The sequence below is a fragment of the Lactuca serriola genome, chromosome 3 (genome assembly GCF_051521515.1).
Source record: "Lactuca serriola cultivar US96UC23 chromosome 3, Lser_US96UC23_V15, whole genome shotgun sequence".
Classification (NCBI taxonomy): domain Eukaryota; kingdom Viridiplantae; phylum Streptophyta; class Magnoliopsida; order Asterales; family Asteraceae; genus Lactuca; species Lactuca serriola.
Genome location: NC_136410.1, coordinates 229,661,926 through 229,677,265, shown reverse-complemented (window position 1 = coordinate 229,677,265; position 15,340 = coordinate 229,661,926). Strand labels below are relative to the sequence as shown.

Sequence of the window (15,340 nt, the reverse complement as noted above, 5' to 3'; positions counted from 1 at the left end):
CGCTCCAAAGATTAATGGTTATAGTAGTGTGGGTATGTGAAGTGTTTAGACTTAGCTAATGAATATAATCTCGCTAAAAAGCCATTAACTAAGGTATGTGAGTAGCTCCCAACCCTAACTTATGTGTAAATAAGTCACTAGGCATAATGAAATTCCCATTATACAAGCGAAGTAATTGGTAAATATGCAAAGTATAAGGTACTCGCTTTTATAAGGTAGTGCATTTCGAATATGTGACCAATAAGTTTTAAGTTATAATGGTTATAACTTATTTGTATTTAAACATTTTCGTAGACATACATGCATAGTATAAGTTGAAATACAACAAATTTGGTGAATCATTATGACACATTTTTATGACATGCAAACTTACGTAAGAATCACATGTTTTTGTATCATGTAGAATTTGTAGTGTGGACTAGTTATTTCATGATAAAATATATATATATATATATATATATATATATATATATATATATATATATATATATATATGAAAATTTTATACTTGTTTATCTGTAACAAGATGTTACATTATCAAATAACATTTTTATAAACTATACTTGTTGCATTTTCACATAAAATGATAACTTGTTTGCGTAAACAAAGTATATAGGTACATGTATTCCCCCTGAAATAATTAGAATTAATAAAAAGGGATTGTAAGCACTCACCTTGAAGCGTGAGTTCGATTTGTTCGGAGTTGGTTCATTCTTGTGAAGCATAACGTGAGAAACTGCAACTTTACAACTCTTGAACTTTGAAAAACTTATGGTACAGTTTAATAATAATTTAAACTAAAGGGACTATTTTTGCAATGGGTAAATGAAGTAGGACCTGGTTTGTAAAGATTTCAATCTAGGGGGCTAATTTTGATTTAAATAAAACAAGTGATGGGTTGGTTAGTGATATTAACACACCATGTGGTTTGTTTTAGCCAATATTAAAAACGATAGGAAGGATTATCATCCTCATCAGATCGCTGAAGAACTAAATGAACAAAAGGTAGAAATCAGGAAGATGAACGGGATCAAAAAGTAAAAGCGACAAGGCCTGCTCCGGCGGTCTCTTGGCCGCCACTTTTCCCATCCGGCAGAAACACGCAAAAAGGGAAGTAGTGTGGATCGAGATCGAACAATCAGTCAATAAGTATGGTTTGGGGGTGTTCGACTGAGAAACTAATGGAGAAAATCGAAGGCATCTCAGTGTCAATCGGTGGAGGCAAGGCAGGTCGTGAGGAGGGCAGTCGTCACTTTCCGGCGAGCTCCTCTTTTTACATTTGTTATGTTGCCAACAGTAGTAATCTATAAGGTGTTAGCTCTGATTAGCAAGAAAAAAAAAAAAGATAGTGGGTAACAGATGGCGATTCGCGAAGTAAAAGGGGAGGCTGATATGGCGATCATCGTCGTTTGTGGTGGTGAGGGAGGATGCTTCGGCATCTCCCTTGTTCTTTCTTCTTTCTGATTTGGTGGTACACACACAAAAGGAAAGCAAAAACATCAAGGGGTTTTTTGGTTGCTGTGCTCGACGAGAAAAAGGTGGAAAGGTAAGGAGAGGGTTGTCAAGGCTGGCGACATCCACCAATTCTCCTTCTTTGGCCGGCGATCAATAATTGAGAAGGAGAGGTGAAGTGTTCCAGTAAAACAAATGATAATGGTGTACCTCTCGTAGCTTTCAATACAAGCAAATCATCAAAAACATCTTTGACTTTTAAAATATATTTTAGGAATAAATTTGTAATATATGTTTTGTGATATAAATCCCGTTTTCTCAATTCTCGTGCCACCACATCGTCTTATGAAATTTTTCTGGAAGTGCCTTCTTTTTTCCCAGTTGGTGGTGATTCCAGAAATGCTGACAGGATTCAAATATGATACACAGAACTCCGTGAAATAGCTTTCAAAGATTCGCGTTTAATTAACTTGACACGTCCGATTTTACAACTTTTATAAATACTTTTTCTAAAAATATTTTGATTGTGAAATTAAATATTAGACCATATCCTGAGTTCAAAAATGCTCTCAAAATTTCCATCTGAGATGTGCAAGTGCCACAACGGATAGAAACGGTTTTTGTAGTTTTAAGAAAATCAATATTATATTGGTGTGGATTTTTAAAATGGTCGTATCTTTTTCATACGAACTCCGTTTTGGATGTTCTTTCTAATTTTCTGCGATAGGGGAACATCTACTACGAAACTAGAGTGTTTGTTTCGCTCACAACTGGTTGATACAAAATTTCAGTTTTTCGAACGCACTAACTAGGGTCGCAGTTTGAGCTATTTGATTCATTTGTCGGTTTACCCATCTAGAAGTAAGATATCATCTGCTATCTTATAATAATTGAAATAAACTCATTTATTTTACATAAGACGCACTAAAACTCAATGAGTCAAATTAAAAAAAGATTTACTGTAAATTAACCGTTCACAGTCTTTAACCTAAACTCTAGGATGCCACATGTTATCTCGATGTTCTTCTCAAAAACGATCACATTCTCACATCAAAACCGGAATCACATATCAAGGTGAGCGGGCCCCTCTTTTAAGCATTTTAATATTTGAAGGAAAATACATATGAAAATTTTAAATTGATTATGAAAAACACATGCAAAAATCATATCTATTTATAATTATTATTTTGGCAAATAACATATTTTTTACACATAAAGTAGTCCCTAATCAAGATAATATATCATTTTACCTTCAACAACGTTATGATTTTATGTTGTAAAAACCATGTCGTAAGTTGTATGTCATAAAAGTTTACCACCTTTTTAGTATTCAACTTTTATATATATATATATATATATATATATATATATATATATATATATATATATATATATATATATATATATATATATATGTTATAACTTGGAAGTTAAGCATGTCCTTGTAATGTTTACAACATATTTAAGCGAGTACTATACACTATTACATATATACTTATCGAACATACTCGGCTTCTATAGTAAAACTTTATTTGTGTACATTAGTTAATAACTTTTACACTGAGATGTTAATCATTACCTAAGTATAAACATTTAGTATACCCACTCAACTGTATCCGTTAATCATTGGAGCGAGATACATATGTATAGATCTATATGGGTTAACACCCCCACCTGCGGTTGTTAGCTACAACGTTGATGGATCAATTGAAGTGAGTGATAAGTATCTTAAGTCTTTATCCATGATGTCCAATGAAGCGTCGTAGGGGGTTATATCTAGTCACATAGCTCGGTGATAGGACTCACTATAAATATTAATTGGGTCTCTCTCTCTCTCTCTCTCTCTCTCTCTACAAACCATGCACTTGGTTTTTCTCACTTCAAAACAGTTACAAGTATGGTTTTACTTGTGGGAAAACACCTTTTGTTTTTCAAAGATTCTTTAAAGGCTATTTACAAACTCATTTTTAAGTATTGTTTTCCTTACAATGAAAATACTTTTCGATCATTTTAAAAGTATCACTACTACTCTAGTGGAAAACATGTAACTCTCACCAACCTTGTGTTGACCCTCAAAACAAGCTTTCTAGATTTTTGTTATATATGCTTAACTATTTAAGGCAATTTATGTACTATATTATTATCTATAAGTACCTTGTATTCAAACCTAAATATGGAATACAACTATTGTTTGTTTATTATTGTACTTGTGCTATACATTCAGTTTACTTGTGATCCATGAACTAAGTCGCGCAGTCCGACTTGTTCCACCGCCTCAATCGGGGGTTGTGACAAACACCCATGTAGATAGTTTTGAGTGTGTCATAATCGTCTTTTGTTGTCTTCTTCTTCGCTAAAGACAACAAAATATAACCAGGTATTGCTTGGAATGTGATAGCCATCACAACCCTATCGTTCTTGAAACCAACCGGATTCTGAGGGTGTTTTCGTTTAATTGTTTCCTACACTTCTAAAGCCTGCATCGAGCCTTCATTTTTATTGCTAAGATAACGTAATTGCTCCTGGTTAACAAAGAAAACAAGCCATTTTTCTTTTGTCCATCAATATCAATAAAAACAGGTGAATATGGTTTGATCTGATACCAAATGCAATCAAACAATCTAGAAATTACCTTGATCCAAGGTACACAATAAGAACTAAAACAAAAGAACACATGATAATGGAAGAAGAACAAGGAACAAATAAATTTCTAGGAAAATTGCTTTGTTTCTAAGCTTTATTGAGGAAATCATAATAAAAAATACTAAAACATTAAAAACATAACCCCACTTACACTAGACATAACTGAATTCTAAAACTTTAAATTAGGAAAGATTTCCTAAAATTTCCCAAAATACCTCTGGATTATTTTTGTCCTAGATTTTGAATTACTCCAACAGGTTCCACCTAGCCGACCACCTATGACAATTTTTACAACATTGGAAAGTAGTTGAAAAGAAACAAGATTACATTTGCAAACTAAATTTGGCACATAACGGAGAGCATATGTATGACTTTTCATTAGTTTATATCTAGATATAAATCACCTTGTTCAAGTGAAAATTTTGTGATATCCTTTTATCCATTAACTGTGTGGAATATCATATAAGAACTAATTTTATCCAATGTGTTATGTTTTTTCAATTGTAATTATTATGATACGATGAATGTTCCATTCCATATAAAGTCTAATACTCAACTTCTAGTGACCAATATCACACCTTTTTCCTAAAACAAGTTAATTGGGTGAACTACCTTATGTGGTAGCATCATGTGCTGCTATTGAGGATTATGAGTTAATGAAGGTTTATAGGTAAGGACATATTATATATAGAATGAAATATATAGTTGTTAATCTTGACAATGTTTTTTTCACTTTGTAGAAGGCCAAACTATAGAATTGTGTTACCTCGCTATTTCCCTAGATAACCATAAAATTAAGTTTTACTTATTCATCAATTCCTCCCTAGCTTTGATGTTTTGGTTGGTTATCCATCATTTATCTGCAAAATTCAAGGATAAAAGGAGCCCATCTTAGTTTACACAAATATAAACATCTAGCATCTAATCAAATTGAACAGTAGATATAACATCATGTCCTTACAATTTAAATCAAAGAAACATAAAAATAATATTCAAACTTACTTGAATTTTCAAGGCTTCCTTAAGTTGGATTACAATCTCAGCACTTGTAGGTCGTTCTTCTCGAGTTTTATGCAAGCATTGGTATGCAATAGCTGAGAACTTGCTTAATGATCTTGTATTGCTTTCTATCTTTATGCTGTGATTAATAATCTTATCCAACTCTCCATTTTTGTACCGAATTTTAGCTAAATGATGTAGGAACCGACGCTCATCATGGTAGTTAAAAACACATGCCAACCTTCCACACATAACTTCAAACAAAACCACACCAAACGAATAAATGTCCGACTCTTTTGTTAAAAACCCTGTTCTTTCATATTGTGGGTCAATATAACCATATGTGCCGGCAGGGTTAGTGATCACAAAGGTATTTTGTTGATTTGCTAAACCTATTCTAGCTAACCCAAAATCGGAAAGTTTTGCATTCCAATTTGCATCCAACAAAATATTCGCGCTTTTCACATCACGATGGATTATTCTATGTTTTTCGGCCACTTGGTTATGAAGATAGTCTAATGCAGAAGCAACACCAACACATATTTTAAGAATTATGTGCCATGGCAGTGTATATGCCATGGTACTATCACTTAAATATTTGTCAAGGCTTCCATGGATTGCATATTCATAAACAAGGATCATTTCATTGTTATCATCACAAAACCCTATAAGTGTTATAATATTTTTGTGTTGATACTCTGAAAGCATTGTAACCTCTGTACGGAACTCCTTGTTACCCTGAAATCCGGTCACATCTAGCCTCTTTACAGCAACCAATCGATTTACATGACTTGTCCATGTGAGGATCCCAATATAGACCTTTCCATAACCACCCTTCCTAATGAAGTTTCTTTCACTAAAGTCTTGGGTACAATCTTTTATTACATGGAAGGGTATTTTGAGGTCAGTTAGTTGCTGCAATGGAACATAATAATATAAAATAATTAATATTCAACACAATACATACATATATATATATATATATATATATATATATATATATATATATATATATCGTAATAACCTTATAAAGCATTTTTGGTCAAATGCTGAATTTTAAGTCGTACAAACATACAATACATTTGTACAATCAATTTATGCATTAAAAAAAGAGTAGAGTACATATGGTCAACAGTTGAAAATGTCAAATATCTTATCCCATATTCTTAGGCTACTTTGACTCAGTTCATTCCTTATCTTCGTATTTTCCCAAATCTCGCAATTTCTGTTCACAAATCTTGGATATATATCGCTGATGTTTCCAATTTTAGGGTTTAATTCATCTTTCAACATTCAACCACCATTGTCACACCCGTCGCTTGGCGCGGGTAAACGGCTAGTATATATATATATATATATATATATATTACGATAAATACCGAGGAATTTTATTAACTATTCACTTCAACATTATACACTCTTGTATGTTGGGTACATGTAATGTCACATTTTTTCGTTACTAATTCAGGAAGCAGATTTATAAATTAATAAGAATAATCACATAATTAGGGATAAACGTTCAACCCTAAACACACGATTTGAGTGGGAGATTTAGCAAAATGAGAAGAAGAACAAGGGAGGAAAAGGGAGAATGGGAGGAGGTAACTCCAACGTTGTCATATGAGTTTGAGGTAACCATGTTGTGTTACTTTCATTCCTATAAATTCTTCTCTTTGTTTTCTTTTCCCTGGTATGTGTTGTTAAAACAAAGATAAGACTACCATTGACCACCACAACACCACCATTAGATAAAAAAAAAAAAAAGTGGTGGTTCTGTATAAGGCCTTAATTTCTAGTTATGGTGTCATAAAGGGCTCAATGGGTTAAGATGGAAGTTTGACCTTGAAGTATGTAAATATTTAAATGGATAGTAAAGACTTATTTTCATATTTCTATAAATTCATGCATTAAGACCTTGGAGTAAAGAAGATTAATACAATTTGGAAACCTTATATGTAACCAATTATGATGCCTACAGTGCAAAAACTGAAGCTTAACCAGTAAGTCCCTAATGAGACACCAAAAGTGACATAAAAATTATTATGACCAATCTTTCCAAATCTTCCATTCAACTTCAAAAATTCGTACAAGGCAATCAGATTACCTAAAAATCATGAGAATTAGTTTCTTGAAAACTTAGTGTGCCTTCGTTTTGCAAAATTTGAATTGTTTTTCATCATTCCAAATCCTTGAAGCGTAAAATGGTTAATCTTCTCAGATTGGTCTGTGTGGTCACATATTTCATGCATTGTCTTCTAAAAATTATAATAAATTCATTGAAAGTCAAAATGTCAAAATTATAAATCCTAGTTAGATATGGATGTATAGTTTCTTCCATATCAAGGGCTTAATGTCATTCTTTGTGTACAGAGTGGTGTGGTAAACGATTAAAATTATACATTAACTTGTGACATACATAATTAATTTTACAAAACTCCAATTCATGAAAAGTTAGAGGCTATGGTTAGGGTATATTGTCTAGTATACCATGAATTTTTCGTAATAATTAACTTATATGTTACTATATTAAAGGCTACCACCTTTACAAGTAGGTCCAGAAAGTAACATCTCAAACTTGATAACTTGTAAAATTAATATAAAATCAACAAATCATTAGAATAAGATCTTTATATTCCCGAAAAGGTAAGAGAGAGAACTATACAAATATAATTTAATCTGAACATAATTATGAGTTTAAAGTTAAGAAATCAGATCCCAATAAACCAATGAACCAATCTTTTTTTTCAACTTTTAAAGCTTACTTGTTTTCAATAAAAAAAAACTAATAATACATAAATTGATAACTTTTAATCCTTTTTTCCAATGATATCAAATTTGTTGAAAAAAAAATACTTTTTTTCGGCAAATTCAGAATGTGAATCTGTGTAGCTTCACAATATGAATCTGAATTCACACGGTGAATCCGAAAAATATATTTGAATTCACAATGTGAAGTTATGAATTTGGATAATTTTAGGTTTTTTTACAATAGAAAATAAATTTTATAACTTGAAAAAATGTTTAGTTTCTTGGAAAACTATTTTTAATGGTTCTCTATTTAACTATTTTATATATATATATATATATATATATATATATATATATATATATATATATATATATATATATATATATATATATATATATATATATATATATATATATATATATATATATATGAGAAAGTTCAAATGAGAATTATTATGAAATCGAAAACAGAAGAACAAATCTAAGCCACATATTTCTATTTGTCGCAAAAACCTCCAACATACAGGCACGACAGATAAATACAACATTGATATGTGAATATAAAGATAAGTATATTCTACCATATTGCAAATCTATCGTTTAAGCTTTTCAGTGTATCAGGACGACGAAACAGATACTATTCATATATGAATAATTGCTTGAGAATATGCATGTACTTATTCATATATTAATATACTTTATATATTTATATATGAATATATTTATTCACATATCAATATTACATTCATCCGTTGTGTCAGTACGTTGGAGGATTTTGCGGTAAAAAGAAAGATATTTGCCTGATTTGTTCTCGCATTCTGAATTATATAATTATTCCCATTTGAATATATATATATATATATATATATATATATATATATATATATATGGTAAAGTGAATATACCTAACAACCTTATATAAGCTTAGGTACCTAACTTCATCAAACTACATTATTTTGCATTAAATTTTCATTGAAATCATCCAAGGTTCTTAAACTTCATACTTAAACTTGATTTACTTCAAAAAAATATTGGAAATTTATCATTATATTTCTCCGACATCTTTTCATTTGTAGTGGTAGGATATGAAGCCCATTAAGTGGTATTTGATAGAAAGACGTGATGTAAAAGAAAGATATTGGTGAAAGTTCAAAGATTTTGGAAGTAATCAAGTTATGGGGTTGAAGTTAAAAAACCTTAGGTAATTACAATGTAATTATGATACAAACCGATGTAGTATTATGGAGTTAGAAAATATATATATATATATATATATATATATATATATATATAGGCTTAGAAAATATGTGGCTGTCATTTACCTAACGTTAGATAAAGAACCATACAAAACTACATAGTTTTAACAAAATGCGATAAAATCTCTCTACCATCTTTCTTGCATCCACTATTAGAGCTTATGCTAAGCTTTGTATATATTTTTATGGAATTTTATAAATTTAATTTTGCACCACAAACCATGTATAAGAATATTTTAGCAACTACTTCTAGGTCTTCAAATTGAAATTTAATACAGAAAACTACATTGAAAGATTGAAATTGTTCATTAATAAATCCACTAAATCGAAACACAGGATTGTCATAAGGATATGAATCTTATCTTTCTTATTTTCTATTTTTTTTATTCTTTTTTTTAATATATACATAAGCTATAGCTAATTTAGATATACATTGATTATTCTGTTGAAAAAAAAGTGTAGTGTAGGTAGCTAGTATTTATGTATGACATAATTTTGTATTTTCAGATGCGAACTTGGTTTATTTTTGTATTTAGATTTAACATGGAAAGCATTAAGTCCACACACATTAATAAACTAAAGAAATCATAGAATTAATGATTAATTGTTCGTCGGGGGTATGCTTCGATGAGGATCCTAAAATGTCCCAAAGAGTGAAAGAGATGCTGTAAAATAAGACGATTGACCTGTTTCGTCCGGGGCATAGCAGCAGCATCATTGTTGAGCTTGGGGAGGTTAGTAGCGAAACGAACCCTTCGTTTTGGCTGCTTTATGACAATATCCCTGGTATTATTTCCCCATCTGTGTAATGCCGCTCCAGAATCATGCTTCTGATGCACTTCCTCCAAATTCTCGTGAAAATTATAATTCAACATCCCTACAAAACACTAAATAATCAATAATGATTCTTGGACCAATAGTATATATATATATATATATATATATATATATATATATATATATATATATATATCAAGGTTATAAAAATCGTTCGTCGTTAGATAGTCGGTGGATTTGGGTTAAGGGATTAATCAGCTAAGCGGAGATTAATCGAGGGATTAATCAGGGAATATTAATTGCTAATTTGATAGATATTAAAAAGTTAAATATGATTAATATCATATAAAAGTTCATAAATACCACTAATATCATAACAAAATAGGTTAATATGATAAATACAACATTAATAATTAATACCTCAAATAGTTTATATTGAGATAGAACTTCTTCAAAGTATTAAAATATCTTCGGGTTCTACTGTTTCAATCATTTTATATGCATGGATTAATCGCTAGGCGCTCTGTAATCGGTCGAGTGGCGCCATGTGATTAATCGGGACCTAATCAGGATTTTTACAACACTGATATATATACATATAAAAGCTGAGGTATTTAAACTTACCATAGTACGTCATTTTATATCATATGTACATTATAATCGTCCAATATTCTTATAATTCAATTTCTAACTTGTTTTATTTTCAAGATTTTTATAAATTTCACAATTGTCTTCATCTTACATAATTTTGATTTTCATTTATAATATATATAGCCTACTACATGTTCGGTAAAAAAATGTGATGTAAGATGAAGATAATAGTGAAATTTAAAATATCTTGAAAGTAATCAAGTTTGGGTTGAAGTTAAAGAACGTTATAATAAATATATATCAAACAAAACGATGTATTACGATGGATTTGAATACGTAAACTTATATATACTCGGGATATATATATATATATATATATATATATATATATATATATATATATATATATATATATATATATATATATATCCCGAGTCAACAACAAAAAAGTTAAAGGGGAAATTAACGAGAAAGTACCAAATTGAAGAAATTATTAATACGATGAACGCCACTTAGTCTCAAAAAAAGATTAATTCACTGAACTAAATAGTAGTGGAGAACAAGGAATAGAGAGAGATATTAGGCAGAAGAAACAGCTTTCCGTTAATATCCATTACTCAGAATACAAAGTTGATATAGAAATCACAAAGTTGATATAGAATCTCTAACAATGGGGGAGGCACCTGATTCTTGCTAATTAATTCGTTTTTAACCTGGTGGCTATCCCTCTCACAAGTCACATGCAACGGCTCAACAATTTATTCGTTTAATATTAATCCATTACTAAGTGATGAGTATCAGGTTCGTTATCTATATAATTTAATAAAAAAAAAGTGAACCGGCATATATACTTGTCTACTACTTTTATGCAATGACATTTTAATACGAAATGGTTTCATAGATCGATGAATATAGGTTATTACAAGAAAAGTCCTTATTAGTGACGACCTAACATTAGGTCACTGAAAGCATCTTTTAGTAACTACTAATTGGTCATTGAATTTTGATAATCCTACAAATTTTATGACGAATTATATGTGGTGGTCACTAACTCGATCACTAAAATGCAAAAAAAATTGAAACTATTTTTGTTTCATATCATAAGAACTATTTAGTGATTAAAAATAATTGTCACTATGTTAACTATGTAGTGACTAAGAATAATGATCAATATATAAGAAGCTTCATGACAAAAAAAGTAGTAATTCTATTAGAGGTTTAGTGACAAAAAATAATGATCACTTATTTAGAACTACACGCCTACTCTTTAAATGGGAAAAAACAATTAGTGACCACTCAATAGTGGTCACTGATGAATTACAAGAAAAAAACAATTAGTGATTATAAAGTAATAGTCAATATATATATATATATATATATATATATATATATATATATATATATATATATATATATATATATATATATATATAGGGTTAGGTTCATTTGAGACCACTTATATTTTGTGAGACCGTGAGACGCATTTGTTTATTTTATTTTATTTTATTTTATTTTTTTTTAGTTAATTCAAGTTCCGAAAATAATATTTAAAAAAAGAATTTTTTGATTTTTCCATTTATTTTGCATTTTAAAATTATTTTTAGAATATATACAGTGTAATATTCTATTTAGAATATTTCACGTATTTTTCAAAAAAAATAGATTTTTTTTATTTATTTATTTTTTTTTTAGTTAATTCAAGTTCCGAAAATAATATTTAAAAAAAGAATTTTTAGATTTTTCCATTTATTTTGCATTTTAAAATTATTTTTTAGAATATGTCAGTGAAATATTCTATTTAGAATATTTCACGTATTTTTAAAAAAAAAAACGGAATTTTTTTTTTTATATATTTTTATATTTTTTTTAGTTAATTCAAGTTTCGAAAATAACATTTAAAAAAAGAATTTTTGGATTTTTCCATTTATTTTGCATTTTAAAATTATTTTTAGATTTGGTCTCATGGTCTCACAAAATTAGAATGATCTCAAATGAACCTGAACCTATATATATATATATATATATATATATATATATATATATATATATATATATATATATATATTTTTTTTTTTCAGTTAATGAAAACTAAAATATTTTTAATTAATATTTTTTATTTTTGAAAATAACTACAGTTTTGTTTTCTTTTTATTCATAATTTTGTAAAGACTCGTTACATTATTGATGGATCCTTATCAAACATGTTTACTATAATAGTATTTGGAAAAAGTTGAAAAAATAAAAAAAGAAACACGTTAGAAAAAGTTCTAGTTGTATTTATATTTTGACGAGACTTGACTAATTTTGACTATAGTTGATTAAGTTTTCCCAAGTTAATTATACAGATAATTTTTTGTAAACACGATTAATTGGTTTCGTAAGGAGGATAAACAAGGCCGATAGAGAGTACTATGCCCTAAATCGATTTAACACATCTTTTTTGCCCTAAATCGATACACCAACAATCTCCAGTTTGACAGCATCGCCCCGACCCATCGTCCCCGGACCATCATCGTCAGTCCATCGTCGCTCCACACCCTCCGGTCCCATTGACGCACCTCTGTTCTCCACTCGAAGTCAAAGTCGAAGTGAAACAGGTACTCCATACTCGCATGATCTGTATTAAGTGACTATCAACTTCGTTTTCTAGGTCGGCGTTCCATCGTCGTCGTTCCATTGTCCTCCACACCCTCCCATTGACGCACATCTGTTCTCCATTTGAAGTCAAACTCGAAGTCGAACTGGTACTTCATAATCGCATCATCTGATAAGCCAATTGATTGAGTGACTATCAACATCGTTTTCTAGGTTTAACTGAGTTTGACAATCACATTGAATCAAGTTGAATCACCTTCTCATTTATACACCTGTATTCCATAGTATGATCATCTAGTCTATTAAGATAAGTAACTCTTGAACCTGTAACATAATTTTCCTTTGGATTAGAGAAGAAAGAATGCCATTCATTCAGATTGTATTTTTTCGTATGAGAGAATACTAATTATCGTATTTATTTGGTATCATAGTATTTAAATATTTATGAAATGATATAGAAATACAAAATAAATAAATAATAATATTTTAGATATTGATATGATTAATTATCCATTAGATAAGTAACTACAATTATTAGTATATAGAAATGTATAAATACATATTCACCTTTCTTGTAATAACACTAGCGTCCTATACCCAGAATCTCCTTAATTTATATTTTTCTCACATATGTCGTATATACTTAAGCAAAAACATGTGTTTACATGTTGATAACCATGAGTTTATAATGCTTCCCAGACCTTGTAATCATTGCCCTCAGCAGCCAAACACCATTGGTGGGGCCCAATTGTTGTGGTTCAAAGTGGTCTGGTCCAATCTTCATTGCTATTTTTTCATCAATAATTGCTGCATAAACGTCTCCTTCTGCCTTGCTAATTTCAACCTACATCACAAATACTACAAAATTTCATTCCATTCCACCAGGCATAACAAAACAAAAATAAACAGTTTTTTTTCTTCATTCCAATAGAATCAACCATTCCATTCCAGTCATCCCAAACAACACCTACGTCTAATCTAACAAGAAACAAATATTATGATACTAACCATGCTACCACAATGAATTTTGTTGCGATTCCTGATACAGATAAGTGTAGATATTTGGGAGTTGTAGTGAGAGAAAATATGATCATAGAAAACTGATGGTGTTCCAGGATGAGTCAAGATGTATGCATACCCTTGCATCTCGTTTGCACCTGGAAATCTCTAATGACCCTTTTACACAAAATATTTTTTATTTATTATTTTTTTAACAAAACATCATTAATTATTATTAAAAAAAGTTAGGAAGGGTATTTTGTGAACAAAGTGTTCTAGGTTATATCAAGAAGGGTGTGAAAAAGCAAAAAACTAATTAAATTTGTGCTTTTTTATGTATAAATTAACAATAAAACTAGTTGTACCATCTTTTGGTAAGCTATTTTAAAAAAAAAATTATACATCTGTAAAACCGTTAGTCAATGTACACAACTGGATTAAGCAAGCACCTGCATGTTTTTCTGTTTGCCTACACTTGGGCTTATTTCGTGATATCAATTCAAAAATTAAGATCAACTTTCAAGTAATTGCAATTCATGGATCTTATCTTATAAGTTCAACCTTTATGTTGTTTTTCAAGTTCAAAATAAAAGTTCACCTTTTCAAGTACAAAATAAAAGTTCAGCGTTTGTGCTGTTTTCAAGATTAGAATAACCACAATGTACTTCCCTTTTCTTATTCATGCAATTTATCTACAATATAAGTAAGTATTTATTTGATCTTTAGTTTGATTTCATTTCTTTATCTTCTTTCTTCATACCTTGATGATGTATGATTAAACACATTAATTCACTAATTTATTTATGTATTTGTTCTTGTAGCACCTTCAGAGTTGGATCAGTCGAAAGAAGATTGTCTCTAGTGAAAAGCTAACCTTTTATTTGTGTGATAAAAAGATAATACTAATTATGTATTTATTTGAACTTTAGATTGATTTCATTTTTTTCATCTCAGTGATGACTACATATTTCTATCTATTATCTTATCGTTAAAACTAATCAGTATTCCTATAGCTCTTGGGAGGTACATTAAGGCATTGGGTAAGCTATCCCTAAATTAACTATGAAAACTATCCCTAACCTTACTCTAGAAATTATAGTTTTTATCACTTCAAAAAAAGTCTTCTTGCATTTTTCATTCCTATTTACTGTTTCTCAATGTTTTTTGGCCATGAATTGTCCATATAAGTAACCATTTTGTTAATTTTATGAAAAAGGATTGACCTCATATTTATATTTTAATAAAAAATTATCCTACCAGCCCTATCTGATTTCTGAAGA

General features: G+C 29.7%; 1 protein-coding gene and 1 long non-coding RNA gene across 4 annotated transcripts; one reads left to right on the top strand and one right to left on the bottom strand.

Moving 5' to 3' along the window:
• Window positions 1–2,894: 2,894 nt before the first annotated feature.
• On the bottom strand, window positions 2,895–11,099 carry LOC145093662 (putative receptor-like protein kinase At5g39000). 3 transcript variants are annotated; one of them, XR_013703019.1, is made up of 5 exons: window positions 10,944–11,099; window positions 9,785–9,975; window positions 5,098–6,009; window positions 4,862–4,955; window positions 2,895–3,974 (listed from the first exon to the last, which is right to left on the bottom strand). XR_013703019.1 is itself a non-coding variant. In XM_079031870.1 (4 exons), the coding sequence occupies exons 2-4, from the start codon at window positions 9,971–9,973 to the stop codon at window positions 3,915–3,917; spliced, it is 1,161 nt and encodes a 386-aa protein (XP_078887996.1). In that variant the 5' UTR covers window positions 9,974–9,975; window positions 10,944–11,099; the 3' UTR covers window positions 2,895–3,914. The 3 variants fall into 3 exon arrangements, 2 of the variants coding, with proteins under 2 accessions (XP_078887996.1, XP_078887997.1); XM_079031870.1 differs by lacking the exon at window positions 4,862–4,955; XM_079031871.1 differs by lacking the exon at window positions 2,895–3,974 and having other exon boundaries at window positions 4,759–4,955.
• Window positions 11,100–12,820: 1,721 nt separating this feature from the next.
• Window positions 12,821–15,035, top strand: LOC145093661 (uncharacterized). Its single transcript, XR_013703018.1, has 2 exons — window positions 12,821–13,210; window positions 14,882–15,035. It is a non-coding gene; the product is annotated as an uncharacterized LOC145093661 (long non-coding RNA).
• The last annotated feature ends 305 nt before the right edge of the window (window positions 15,036–15,340 follow it).